Here is a 14610-nt window from a genome sequence, read left to right as displayed (position 1 = left end):
TGAAAAAACATGTGTTAGAAAAATTTTGCTCAAATAATCCAAGGGTGAAGACAACTATAACAGTGCCATTTAAACCTTTCACTTACATGAAAGGCAAATCATAGACTTGGAAATAGACATGTCTAATATACATGTGAATACTCTTTTTCTAAGCTGTTTAATGCTTCAAAGACATTGAATAACTTTAGAAGATCAAGAAATATTTACAAAGGAGTTAAAAGAGACAACCAGACAGCATGAACATTGGCTATCAAACTAAATAAAAACAGCTGGAAATTTGTGTTACATAAACAGTTTCTTCACCTTCATTCCAAGGTATTTTTCACAAGCTCTCCTGGCACAATGTAGAAAGCTCAAGATTTAAAGAATTTCATCAAAGACTGCCACATAAGACAAGTGTTTAGGTAAATAAGTTTAGGACACAGACAACAATGTATTAGAAGACATACTTTTTAAGGCCAACTGACTACAAACGTTTGGGGGGAGTTCACATATTTTAGGACAAAATAGGAAGAGAGTACTTTCTGGTATCAGTAATGTTTAATTTTGAAGAGCTAAGAAATGACATGCATAAATTACTTTATACTACATTATTTTCTCTAGTGATTTTCATTCCACTAGTTAGTTTCAATCCCTAAATGCTTATTTTGATTTTGTAAATAGTTGGTATACCTTTAGCTGGTGGCTCCTCCTCTTTTTTAGGTTTGAGTTTTGGGACTTTTTCTTCTGGGACAGCTCTCTTAGGTTCTGCCAGCACTTTAAAGATAGATTTCACTTTAAAGAATTGTTTCTCCCTCTTTCGAACCACAGAAAGATGGTCATTCAATAGCAACCCACACATAAAAGACTTGACACTTGCATTATTTTAAACATGAAACACCCACCATGGCAACACCAATGCAAACCCAAACCTGTAACCAGTATATTTGGTAAAAAGAATAGGGCAAGAACAATATTCTGTGCATTGAAAGGGCTCGTGTACCTCTTGCTCTTGGAGGCTCCTCTTTTTTAGTGATGGCAACATGAACTTTTTCTTCCTGGGTAATTTGCATGTGCCTCTCAGTCACTTAAAAGATAATTTCAGGATTAGGGAGTTTCAGTATTTAAAGTGGAATTTTAAAAGTGTATTAGCCTAGAAAGTACTCTAATTTAAGAATGTACGATTTACAAGGTATACACAGTAAACATCACAACGAATAAGTAGTACTCCATCCAAGACAAAGCAATAGTACACCACTGTCACCAACATACAACAATAAGCTACATCTAAAGGTGGACAAAGCAATATTACACCACTGTCACCAACATACAACATCTACATCTAAAGGTGTGACCCAAAGGACAGCAGCAAGACAAGGAAAGACAAGACATATGCTTTTAGTTTTTGTGGCAGGGCATTTCATTTACCTTTGGGTGGAGGAGGTTCCTCTACCTTAACCACTTTTGGAGGAGCCTTTTTTTCTGGAACTGGCTTCTTTGGCTCTTCTGGCACTTAAAATATATCAGGTAACACCGTCAAACATACAATATGAAAACAACTAAACAAAGACACACTCATATTCTTGTTAATGCTACAAAAACTCGAAAAATTTACTACTTTAAGATAAAAAAAAGACAGGTTTTATTCAAGAACAAAGTAAACTGCAATATACCTTTAGCTGGTGGCACCTTTTCCTTTTTAGGAACTGTGGCAGGAATTTTCTTTTCTGGCACAATTTTCTTAGGTGCTTCAGGAACTTTAGAAAGATTAGGTTTAAGAATATTAGTTTGTGTTTCATAAGAAATGATGAAGTTTTGGGACTTAGAACTCACTTTTTAAAAAGATCAACAATAAACAAACATTGATGACAATATTCAGCAGAAAAAAGTTCACACGCATGTGATTACAAAAACGTAAGACAGTTATGGAAGCTAAAGGCAGTGCTGTATCTATTAAGACAAATGGTATTGCATACTTTTAAAGAGAATTGTACCTTTAGCTGGGGGAGGCTCTTCTATTTTAGCAGGAACTTTCGGTTTTGGTACAATTTTCTGAGGCTTCTCAGGCACTTGAAAAGATTATAAAATATACTTGTAGAAATGTCCAGATTTATTTTTTAATAAAATGGAAGGAATCTTTTTATTTAGACATGATATTTAGCAACATATGCAATACAGACAATAAGTTACCTTTAAGAGAACATAAAGAACAGTATAAACCAAATACACAAAGGGCTAAAATTAATTTAAGAGTTGATATACCTTCAGCTGGTTCAACTTCCACTTTCTTAGAAATAAAGTGCAGCTTTTCTTCTACAACATATTCCTCAGGCTCTTCCATCACTTTAAAAACACCAATATTAAAGAAGATAAATTGTAGGTGTTTTTATTGTTTAATTCTAGCTGTAACTTATCACCTTGAAGAGTAATTAAAATAGCAAATTTTAACACTTGCCAAATCCCTGATTGTTCCCAAAGTCTGGAAAATATTTTCCATTATTTTAATTTTTGAGTGTATCATAAAGAGAATGTTTATATTCACAGGAAGAGCATGATAAGTACAAGACTAAAAGCAGTACTAGGGGTTAAATTTACAACACAATTCAGAAAAAAGTTTTAAAAATAACAACATTAGATTTGATTGCTGAGGGGCAGAAACATATACTTGAGGGAATCATAAAAGATTTCTAAGAAAGAAGAGACCTGTGTTTAGTATGAAAAACCTACTGAGAACTGGGAAACCAGCACTTTTTTTTCCAGTGAAGGCAAGTGAAGAAGAAGAGGCAAGTCTCCACATGAGTTTTGAGCCTGTGTGTATAAAGTTAACTACAGAATAGAAAGATCTAGTAAAAAAAACATCTGCTTGGGGAGCGGATGTAGCTCAAGTGGTTGGGCACCTGCTTCCCATATACAAGGTCCTGGATTCAAGTCCTGGTACCTCCTAAAGACAAAACAAATGAAAAACCAGCTCTCATTGGGAAGTGCCTGCTTCCCATGAAAGAGGTCCTGGATTCAATCCTGTTATCTCCGAAGATCAAAACCAAAAAAACCCTACATCTGCTCTTTACTCTGAAAATAAAATTAGCTGGCTACCCATCTTTTCTACAATTTCTTTTGTGCTTAATGAAAATATAAGAATAATACAGAATGTTTCCTCTTTTAAGTATTGAAGGAAATTGATAATATATACTCTCAAAAGCTGGAGTAAGATCTATGTGAAGAAAGGTTTGCTTGTGCACGTGTTATGTTAGGTTTTCCAAACATTTCTAGAAGGGATGGGGCATTCTCCAAATCCATCAGCTTTCTGACTTATGCCTACATCCTACACCATGGCCTCTCTCAGGAAGCACAATGGAGCTGGTGGGTTTCCTCTCAGGAGTCATGACCTAGCTTGTTCTATTCCAAGCCATTTCATCAAGACTTTGCATCTTGGGCTTTTTCATGGATTATTTTTCCAAGTGAAGAAAGGTGAGAAAACCACCTTTTATTTGATAAAGGTGCTGTACTTAGTCCAGGCCTACCTTAAGACTTTCTTAGCAAAGCTATTTTGTATGTACAGCTTAGCCAAAATGCCGAATCAGCAGCAAATCTGGTGATGTCCTACGTCATTAAAAAGGTATTCCAGCACTGAAATAAAGTTTGTTGTTCACTCCTTAAGAAATTACGAGAACTAGCACTATAGGTATGGGAACATCTGAATAACAAGCTATTCTGACCACTGATATTATGTAATTGTTTTCTTCTTACAGGAAACATAGAAAAGTCATATGTGTTTAGTGCTTCAGACTTGCAAACTTGGCCTTGATTCTGTAATGTCATAAGGCGATAAAATTTCTAGCTCATTTTACAGAGTTTAGATCAGTGTTTTTCAAAATGTGAATTTGCAATCAATTTAATGGGTTGTGACTTGCATTTTTAAAATGAACTAGAATAGAATAGAAAACAAAAGTGTATCATATATTGTAAGGATAAGTATTCTTTCATAAAACTTTTATTTCAGGTATATGTGTATGCATTAAACATGCACAGGATTATAATATAAAATATATTTCTGAATGTGGATTGTGGTAAAATTAAAATGTTTTAAAAACATTATTTTATGCTTCTCATGATTGGTACAGGCTGCTATAGTGAAGTTTAATGCCTGTCCACCATGCTACAGCCACATTCTGTCCAATAAAATGATGGAGATCATTCATTCATTCATTCATGAATAGTTAGTTATCTAACCAGTTGTCTTTTCTATGACAATTAAGAGGGTATGGATAAGAAATGCATTGATACGTTTATTTCTAAGTAACACCCCTAAAACTTCTGTTTTGATCAAAAGACACATCTACTGAGGTCCATAGATGCTCAGTGAATTTGTATCACATTTCATTAATCTGATAAACAATCCATCAAAGGAAATGTCTCATCAAAAGTCCAGATCACCTCTGACTTGTTTTATTTACCTTCGTATTCTGTAATCTCCACTTCCCCCTCCTCCTCCTCCTCTCTTTCCTCTTCTCTATAAACTGAAATAGATGCTCTTTCTTCTTCTGAATAACTCCACTCTTCCTCTGCTGATACTTTAAAAGATAAGATTTAATTAAAATTTAGCCTCTTCACATACTGATGATAGCCATGTATTCACTACAAACGTGTAACGGTTCATCTATCTCAGTAAGGCAAGTCTTCACAGCACTTCTCACTACAAGGAGGAGAGAGCAGACTGAAGATGCTGGGAAGGCATGGCCCCACACTGAGAAGGTATTCAAATTATGTCCAACTGTGGCCATTATCCAAATGATCACCTTTCAGTACCCTGTGCCACTTTCTTAGAAAGCTTCATGACCAAGGTAGACACAAAAGACCCAGTACAACAAGATTACAACAGGTAGACACATTCTAATACCAACATAAGAGGGAAGCAACTAGTAAGAACAACTTCTAAGATAATCACATCTGGAAAGATGAAAAGATTTCAAGGAAACACACACAAACGATTTCTCCCTTCATTTCCAATTAAGTACCTTCGTGTCGCATAACTTCTACTCTTTGAGGAACTGCAAATGATAGTTTCTCTTCAGCAACAAATCGTTTTTCTTCCACGACAGTTTTCTTAGAAACTTCGGCTTTAAGAAAGCATTAAAGTGGAGGTTTAAAAACCAAGAATTTTCACAGTTCTCTCTCCCTAGGGTTTGGGGAAGGTTTGCACAAGAGCCACTTTACTAGTAAAAGGGGAAAACAAATTACATAACATTTCATGAGTATATACATACAAAAGTTCTATCAGACGTAAGACAATGGGTCAGTAGAGAGAAGGCCAGATAGAAAAAGCAAGAATTCAGAGGCCTGAGACAAATCCTACCTCGGGGAGGAGGGGCTTTCTTAACGGCAGGAACTGGCACAGGAACTTTCTCCTCTGGAACAGGTTTCTTGGGCAGAGCTGGCACTTTAGAAACATTATGCATTTTTAGAAACTTATTTTTATCTCACTGAAGCCCAATCCGAAACACAGATAGACACCCACGATGCACCCATATCACGAAACTAATAAACGTCATCGTTTGCCTTAATATGTAATACTATCAAGATGGTTCTTGGAAAGATGGAGAAACAATACCTTTTGGTGGTGGAGCTTCTTTCTCTTCCCGAAGAACAGGTCTCTTTTCTTCAGGAACTTTCTTTTCTGGTATTTCTGGCACTTAAATGATAGTATTTGATTTTTAAATTCTCAAAAAGGCAACATAAGTGAGCAACAATCGGTAAGCCCATTAAAGAAGACGTGCAATTAAAGAAGCTTGAAGGAAGGACAAGATTATTTCATAGAGATGGGATTTAAGTACCTGCTGGTGGTGGAGATTCCTCTCTTTGAGTAACAATGGTTATTTTTTCTTCTGTGACAACCTTCTTCCGTACTTCAGGAACTTGAAAAGACATTAATTTTTACAATGGACTTTATACTTTCCAATTAGATTATATACAGTTTTTTTTTGGTAAGAAAGTAGACAGGTGGACCAACACATCTACTGAATTCTCACTCACACCAGAAAACATTCATTTTGAATTAAACCAACTCAGTTAACGGATAATTAGAGACAAAATATGTTTTGCACTCAAGACATAAGAAAAAGGACTTCTTTAATAAGAAAGTCACTGTACCTTTAGCTGGTGGGGCTTCCTTTTTCTTTGCAACAGGAACAGGAATCTTTTCTTCAGGGACAGCTTTCTTTGGCACCTCTGGGACTTTTTAAAACAATGTTAGTTTCAGCATATGTCACTTTTATGAATGGACATAAGCACAACATAAATATTTGCATAGTTTGCTAACGTTACTAGAGATTTTCTGTGCACTGGCAAAATAATGCAGAAAATTTAAAATAGAACTCACAAATAATGTTATAAAGGTATTTAGAAAATTAAAATGGGAGCATGTGTGCAGAATTCATCCTTTTTTAATAGACTGGTATGCTTTGGGTAGCAAATTAGTCAGTGATCACACAAACAATATACTGCATGGATATAGTATACAGAAAAATCTCTTCTATGCTTTGTATTCAGAAATGCAGTCCATAAGGACAATGGGCTTAATTTTTATCTATTCTAAAGTCTTCTTAGCCTTTAGACTAGTTGTATCTAGAATAAATAAATAGAGCTTACTATTTTTTCCATTTTTCTTTGTTTTTTTTTCATGTGCCTGTAATATATTCATAACTCAGAAAACACTATTATTCTAGAGTAGGACTTGATTTGTTATCTATTTCAACAGCTTTCGGGAATTGTGTATGCAAAATATTGTGTATATGTGTATATGTGCTTTTTTTTCTAAGCTGCTGCATGGTTTCAACAGTGTCTGTGACTCAAAAAAATTTACAATGGGTTTAGTTTATATATTCTAAATGTTGATGATGAATTTTTAAGTGGAAGATGAATTTTGATGGCATGCATTATTGGCAATAGCTGTCCCCATTTTAAATAAGACATGGGCAGCTTTCGTGAATCCCTACACCTCTATGTGTTTATGCATAGTACACATTTATGTATGCATATGTCATATATATGCACATGTGTATATACATTAGTACAGGTATTTTATGCTCATTGCTTATAGATAAATGAGAGATGCCTCTGTGTCTGCTTCAGGAGTGATCATGTGGCTTTGGCATTAGTACTGATTTTAGTTCATATGACCTTTGTATTTTAATGATTAGATAATCAAAAAGGTTTTTATTTCATTTGACAACAAAGAAAAAAAGGTCTGGAATTCTAAAAGAGCCAGGTGTTTGAGAAGCACATTTGATTGAGGAAGAAAATAGAAATATTGGGAAGCCAGGCATAAGGGAACACTATTTAAATTGTATGATTTCAGTAAGACTGATTTCTCTCAAATTGGATGCTGCTGCATTCTGCCTGAATCTCCCTAAAACTGACTGATGTGTGTAATTTGTAGTTTCATTGCAATAAACTAATGTCTTTTAGCTCCCAGAAGATTAGGGCTTAAGAACCTCTTATAATTATGATGATTTTGATACTAAGAAGTTTCTTGCTACACCAGATAAGTGGTGGGAAAGGGTTGTATTTCTAAGTGAATAATCATAACAAGGCCGTTTTCCACCATTCCCCACAAAAGCAAGGGATTAGCAATATATTACAGCAGCATGTTTGAATCCAAACACACTTCATTTGCAAGGTACCCTGATTAGCTAATCAGATAACTGTACCATTTATGGCTGATACAGATACTCAACTAATGTCTCAAGAAACATGGTAAGTTTAAGGGTCAAAAATCTACATTTTTCAGCCTTTCAAGGCTCACCATTATTGACTTTTAGGAAGGGTGGAAGTTATTAGCAGCACTGTGTATATCTTTATCTAGTAAACGTTCAGTGCTGCCAAACACTCTCTAGTTGTTATTGCCTCACAGATGGAAACGTGTCTGTAGCAGACAAGTGTTTCACAAATATTTCTTCTTTTTCTAAGAAAGGGAAGATATTAAAAATAAGATAGCAGTCTGACATAGTTATTTCTTTTAATAACACTTTTTGGTGGGGCCTTAGGGATGCTAAAGATCATAAACAATGTGTGTTAAGAGTATGTTCCTGAGCCAGCAAAGATGATTAAAAAGAACACGTAAAAGAGACCGAAGAGAAGACAGCACAATACGTGTGAAGACTGTCGAAAGCAAAAGCTGGCACTGTGGCTCTGAAGTACCTTTGGGAGGAGCAGCAGCTTCCTTCCTGGGTACAGGAACCGGCTTTTTCTCCTCAGGCACGGGTTTCTTGGGAACCTCAGGCACTTTAAAGATACCATTGTTAAAACAAGGTTGAGAATTCTAGTCTCCTGAGACATTTAATATTACATAAAAGCATAAATCTTCAGCAAGAGTGTAAGAATTAGTACATAGGTATTTGGTCATTTAATACGCTCTGCTTTTGAAAGGACTGTATACTAAACATATCAATATCATACAGACATTATGTAAATTACATGAAACAGACAAAGATCCAATTAGCCTGATCTGGAGTTTAAAAATGTTACTGATGCTTGTATAACACTTTACCATAAATTAAAAACATCAGCAGACACAGAAGTAAATGTATTACGAAAGATTTACAGATGATGTTTCATTAGTTCACAGGACTCAGAGAAAAAGACCCAAGAAGAAAGACATTCAGATAATTTTTTTTCTTCAAAAATATTATTTACCTTTGGCTGCTGGGGGCTCCACCTTTTTAGGAATGGGAACAGGGACTGCTTCTTCTGTGATTTGTTTCTTAGGTGGCTCAGGGACTTAAAAAAAAAGTGCCATTTTTGAGAAACTGTGTATTGACAACAAGGCTTGTTGTTGCAAGATTTAGAATTAAAGAACATACATTCCCCTTTTATACCAGTTAATGCAAGAAAATTAAGTTTTAGGAACAGGGATAAGGGGAGATGGACCAAAGGTTAATTGGAAAATGCTGTGATTGTTATTTACATTTAACTGCAGGAGCTGCTAATTTCTAAGGAATAGGAATCAGTGTCTATTTGTAGGGGTTTGAGATTATTTTATGAATCCCAAAAAGAGAAAATGGTTTATAAACTAATCTATTCTTCTAGGTGTGACATCTTTTTGATTATATTGGATTCAGTTGAGGTTCCCTTGATTAAACTATGTTTTAAGATTAGGGCTTTGATTCAGCCACATTGGTAAGGTGTGACTCAGGTTGAATCCTTGCCCTCTTGATGGACCTATCTACATGGACACTCAATCCAGAAGACACTCAGAGAAGAGAATTTTGACATTAAATCCTGCCATGTGACAGAAAGGAGAAGGCTCAATCAGCTAAAGCCCTGGGGAGAGACGGACCATTTGCCTGACAGCTTACAGCTGACCTTGGGAAGAGAGCCCAGAAAGAAACGAGCCCTATGCCAGGAGAGAAAGGAAACCCTGGGAGACCAGCCCTCTGCCAGCTTACACTTGAGAGAGAGGAAGCCGAGAAGGGAAGGCTGAACCCTAGCAGAAATCAGCGACCATCTTGCTTCAACATGTGGCAACTGACTTTGGTGAGAAAGCAACCTTGAGGTGGACTCTTGAGGGCCTTGTAACTATAAGCTTTAACCCCGAGTAAATACCGTTTATAAAAGCCAACAGATTTCAGGTACTTTGCATTGGCACGCTTTTGATTGATTAATACACTGCTCCTCAGAGCCCAGCTTTTTCTGAGCATCACTAACTTTGAAGATAATTTTTAGATGACATCAGAACTGCATCAGAGTTTTATAAATATTTTTGTGCCTTAAATGTCTGAAATATGGTGGGTGGGTGGGTGGTTGGGGGATGAGCATGGCAGCGGTATCCTGATTTGTTTGCTGATTTCCATGGTAGTGAAATGCTCCCACCCTGGCTACCAGTGTGATGACACTGTCCTGCAGCTGGGAAGTTGCACAGTATACCACACCATCATACAGTGTTTTTATCATACAGACACAATGGACACAAAAAAACCTCAGACGCATCATTGTAAACTGCAGTGAGAGAGGAAGTAATGAGTTTTGAGTATTTACTGCTATTGTTTTAAATGTAATTTATCTAATGGTAAGCTTATATAATTGAATTTTTAATAATGGCTATACTAAACCTCTAGCTGATAAAATTCTTAAAGATTTAACAATTGGCTCTGGTGAGCTAGTAGAGCTGGCTCTTGCACATTTCATTGCCAAATAGCTGGTCACTGGATTGTAAACTCCCTGAGGCAGGGAATAGCATGAGAGTTAGTTTTCATTCATCTCTCTTGTGCCTTCATCATGGTCTTTCCATCTCCACCCCCCAAAGTCATTTGCATATAGTGCCTAGAGATTCATTGACTGTGTGACTAAATCTATTATTTAATAGTAATATATTTATATGTATTCATTCATATACCAACATTTGAAAGATTTTAAACTTGGAATGAATCACTAATACCTTTGGGTGGAGGCTCAATCTTTTTGGAAACAGCGACATGGACTTTTTCTTCAATAACAGTTTTCTTTTGTACCTCAGGGACTTTAAAAAAATGTACATTTTAATTACTGATGTACCATTTTATGGGTGGTAATTTAATTTGTAAAGATAATGAAATAAAAATTAAAACAGACAAATGAGAAATGAAAAGATAGAATTACAAGGGGACAAAAATGCTCATATAATTACAAATTAGATAAGAAGAATAGGTATAAAAATTGATGTAAAGCCCTTCTATTTGAGGACTCAAATTCAAATTTGCCTTATACCTGTAACTGATACCTCCTCCTCTGTGTGAGAAGCAAAGAACATCTTTTCTTCTGAAATGACCATCTTCTTAGTATGCACAGCTGGTACTTTAAAGAGAGTATGCCACATTAGTATTTATTTTTCTAGGACAAGACATAAGATCAAATGCATGAATGGTACATGATATTTAGGTCTTTAGACACAGTGAGTAGGTTAATATGATAGCTTAAGAACAACTTCAGTATTGATAAGAAAATAAATCATGATTTGGTCTGTAGGAGTAAACAACCCATGCGACTTTTATCAAACATTATTAAATGGGAATCAAATAGACACAACTTCTTCACACACAATGGTGGTGCTCTTCCAGATCTGTTAGGGTTTACTTGTATAAATGAGAGGATGGGGGATATTATATGCAGTGGAATGAACATTGCATAGTAAAGTTAGAAGATCACTCATTAAAATCTTCCTTAAATAGGAAAAAATTCCATAATTTTTAAGAAAAAATAGAAACAAAGATATTATTAAGTTATGCATAAAATACATAACATTATGTAATAGACATAAAATGTATATTACATAAAAATATCTTTTTTCCCCCAGAGGCTTCAGATATGTGAATTGTAATATCTGTACACATATCCATACACATAAATAAAAATGTTTGAAACTTGCAGCTGAAAGACAAAGATGTGTACCTTTCACTTCAATAACTTCTTCCTGTACCGGAGTCCGGGAAGGTTTTTGTGGAACAATCTTCTTGGAAACTTCGGGTACTTAAAAAATATGTACAAACATATTTGTATTGTGAAGAATATTGTTTTGCAAAAAAAATTTTTAAATCTTAATTTCCATGATTATATAAAGAGCTAAGGTGTTAGTTCAGTATAGATCAGTAAAGAGATTATTGTGTACATGGCAGGAGAAATGTCTTAAAGGATACCTTTGGTGACTTGAACTTTTTCTTCCTCCATTCTTCGAGAAGTCTTTTCAATTTTTTCAACTACTGGCTTCTTAACAACTGCAAGCATTTTAAAGAAATTGCAGTATTTTTAGCATTTCGATTCAAATATTACTATTTATATATGTGCGTATATATATATATATATATATATATGTATGTATTTTTTTTGAGAGAGAGAGAAAGACAAGTTTGGTGCTCTGAACTTTAAGCACAAATTTCTGTGCTTAAAGTATTTTGGTTCTATTTTATTTTAAATTTCCCATCATGCTCTTTTTTATCATTCTTTTTTATTTTTGTATTAAATGAATTAGATAGAAATTCTTAAGAAAAAATCATTGATGCAATAAAGCTTGGAGAAGAAGTTGTGCCTATTGGATTGAGCTGGTGATTTATACATCTCCGCCAAACAAGCCATGATAATCATATTGATGTTGTGATCTACTTAAATAATTTCAGTTATTACATACCTTTAGGAGGCGGTGCTTCTTTCTTTTCAGGCACTTTTGCTGGAATTTTTTTCTCATGTGATTCTTTAATAAAAACAGAAATAAGAAGGCATGTTTAAATTGGTTGTTTTGACAGTCTGTATTAATTGCAAACGAGATAAGAACAATACATAATTATGTAAGGTACTAGATTTGGGATCAGTACTGCTAACATGATTCTTAGCACTGGGTCTGGAATCAGGACCAAGCAGAGATACAATGAGGCAGTGAAGGTAAACTTCTGCATTACAAAATAGCACTTGGAATTTTGGATTAGGTGATTCAATTTATCATATTAAAGCATGAAAACCATTCTGAAGAAAAGTGACTGCTTCGAAGATTAAGTTTTTGAAGATTTCTAACCTTATAAAAATCTGGAATGATAATTTCATTTCTTTTGTATACATTCCAAATAAGATTAATAGTACAGGAAATATAATGAACTGACCAGAAATGAGGAAAAGAGAAAAAAGTTACCAATTTACATATACCTTCATAAACCTCCTTTTGAACCTGAATTACTTCTCTTTCTTGGTAAGTCTCCTCCCACTCCTCCTCTCCTTCATCATAACCTTCTTCCCTTTCATAGTATTCTTGTCCTTCTTCGAAATCTTCTTCCCATTCTTCATGAACTTCCTTTTTAGCTTCTACCCTGGTTTCTTCGTATTCTTCTTCTGGCTCTTCATAATAAGGTTCTTCAAATGGCTCTGTGTATGGTTCCACTTCCAGTTCATCATAAGGTTCGTCCATAGATTCTATGTAAACTTTCTTCTCCTCATAGACTGCTTGCTTTCTCTCATACACAGCTTCTTTTTCTTTTTGAACCTCTTTCTTTCTGGTTATGGTTGTTATTTTTACTTCTTCTGCCTTGGAGGATACATCAATGATTTCAGGAACTTAAAAAAAAAAATAACATGAATTACACCCATACAATTATTTCATTAAACAAAAGTCTGCATAGTCAAACAATATCAGTATCTCAGATCTCAGTATTATATTGATAATTTGCTAGTTTCTCTGGGTATTGGTTCTATTTAAAATTTGCTGACTGTGGGACAAAAAAAAGAATATCCAGGTGCATTTTATTTTTGATTTGAGAATTTTTCCAGTTTAAACAAAATGGCATTCAGTAAATATTTTCAAATGAACACATCTTCCATTGTTCTAAGGGAGCTCTAGTTTTTAGAAACCCTATTTTCTTCACATGGAGTATTATTTGATAATTTTATGGAATTTATGCTTAATACTTCTGTAATTAATTTAAGTTCTGAATATTCCTTCAAACACATTTCTAATTATAAATGTACATTTTAGAATGTTGAATATAATTTTCTAGTCAATTTAATAAAATATTTAAAATATAATCAAATCATAATTTATACGACAAATTAAAATTTTTAAAAATCTCTTTAAAGCTACCATTATTTATGTTATTCTTAAAATTTGTGTTGACTATAGTAAGAAAATAAGGATGGCCCCATCCTTTCCAGCCCTCATTCCTTGCATCTATTGCACTGGGACAGCAAACACATCTGCCTGGGTTTCCTTTCCTGGAATAGGAGAAAGTGTGATATAATTTCCAATGCTGATTTTAATATAGCAGAAGTGGCTCTATAACCTTATAATAAGCCAGAAGCCTAATATCTAAAAAAATAATAAATTGCAGAAATGCAAATGTCAGAAATAAATGGAATAAACATTTAATAATTTCTTCTCAATTACCTTTTGCTGGAATTAAGGGAGTAGGAGGTGGAGGCTTCTTGGCAACCTCTGGGAATTTAAAAACATAAAATGCATGTTTAATTTTAGATATTTAAGATTATGCATTGTTTAATGTTTACTAATCCTGTGTATCATCATTAGTCATGCATGATCTATGACAACTATCCATATACCATCCCTTCTGAAGATTATAAAATGCTTTTATATTTCCCAAATTTAGCTCATTAGAAATGTTACACAAAATCATATTAATCATAATGCAAATATCTTGAAGTTTGAGTCTAGTTTAGGTTGATTTAAAATGATTTAAATTAACATGAAACATGAAGAGAATATTCAATGTATCTAATGCTAAAAAATGCATGTTCAAGTTTTTTCAGTTATTAATTATGAACTTCATGAAATATCTGTGCTTTTACCCCTTTCTCTTATTCCATAATGTTTCACAAATGACCACTCAGAAAAAAGTCTGAGTGAATGGTGCCTTGTGCTCTGGTAGTCTCCTTCTTTTAGGAGGTTGTTGTACTCTGTTCTTAGTCAAATGGGTAAAACTATTTGTTTACATTTAGTTACTCCATCTTCTTCCTAAAAGCATTCCAGATGAATCAGGAAGGATCCTGAGAGGTGTATTAACAGCCTTGGAATTAACATTAATCCTTAACCTTCCACTGGTATGGCGCAATCAGACCAGGAATTGGACTAAGGGCAGTGCCTTCTTTAAATCACATGCAGCGATA

At 34.5% G+C, this 14610-nt stretch overlaps 1 protein-coding gene across 2 annotated transcripts in view; it reads right to left on the bottom strand.

Annotated features, from left to right (window-relative positions):
- Nucleotides 1-14610, bottom strand: part of TTN (titin) — a 284068-nt gene that overhangs the window by 162868 nt on the left and 106590 nt on the right. For both annotated transcript variants that reach the window (XM_058300570.1, XM_058300571.1), the window contains 21 exons: nt 13874-13921; nt 12643-13047; nt 12134-12196; nt 11646-11723; nt 11401-11478; nt 10720-10806; nt 10412-10492; nt 8671-8754; nt 8176-8259; nt 6127-6210; nt 5811-5891; nt 5588-5668; nt 5333-5416; nt 4995-5096; nt 4434-4550; nt 2242-2322; nt 1974-2048; nt 1653-1736; nt 1408-1491; nt 983-1066; nt 673-756 (listed from right to left, as the gene is read on the bottom strand). In XM_058300570.1, the coding sequence (XP_058156553.1) occupies nt 673-756; nt 983-1066; nt 1408-1491; nt 1653-1736; nt 1974-2048; nt 2242-2322; nt 4434-4550; nt 4995-5096; nt 5333-5416; nt 5588-5668; nt 5811-5891; nt 6127-6210; nt 8176-8259; nt 8671-8754; nt 10412-10492; nt 10720-10806; nt 11401-11478; nt 11646-11723; nt 12134-12196; nt 12643-13047; nt 13874-13921 (2049 nt within the window). The remainder of the gene's footprint in view (nt 1-672; nt 757-982; nt 1067-1407; nt 1492-1652; nt 1737-1973; nt 2049-2241; nt 2323-4433; nt 4551-4994; nt 5097-5332; nt 5417-5587; nt 5669-5810; nt 5892-6126; nt 6211-8175; nt 8260-8670; nt 8755-10411; nt 10493-10719; nt 10807-11400; nt 11479-11645; nt 11724-12133; nt 12197-12642; nt 13048-13873; nt 13922-14610) is intronic.

This window comes from Dasypus novemcinctus, chromosome 7, assembly GCF_030445035.2.
Source record: "Dasypus novemcinctus isolate mDasNov1 chromosome 7, mDasNov1.1.hap2, whole genome shotgun sequence".
Lineage (NCBI taxonomy): Eukaryota > Metazoa > Chordata > Mammalia > Cingulata > Dasypodidae > Dasypus > Dasypus novemcinctus.
The sequence above is the reverse complement of the archived record's forward strand: the minus strand, read 5'-3'. Positions and strand labels throughout refer to the sequence as shown.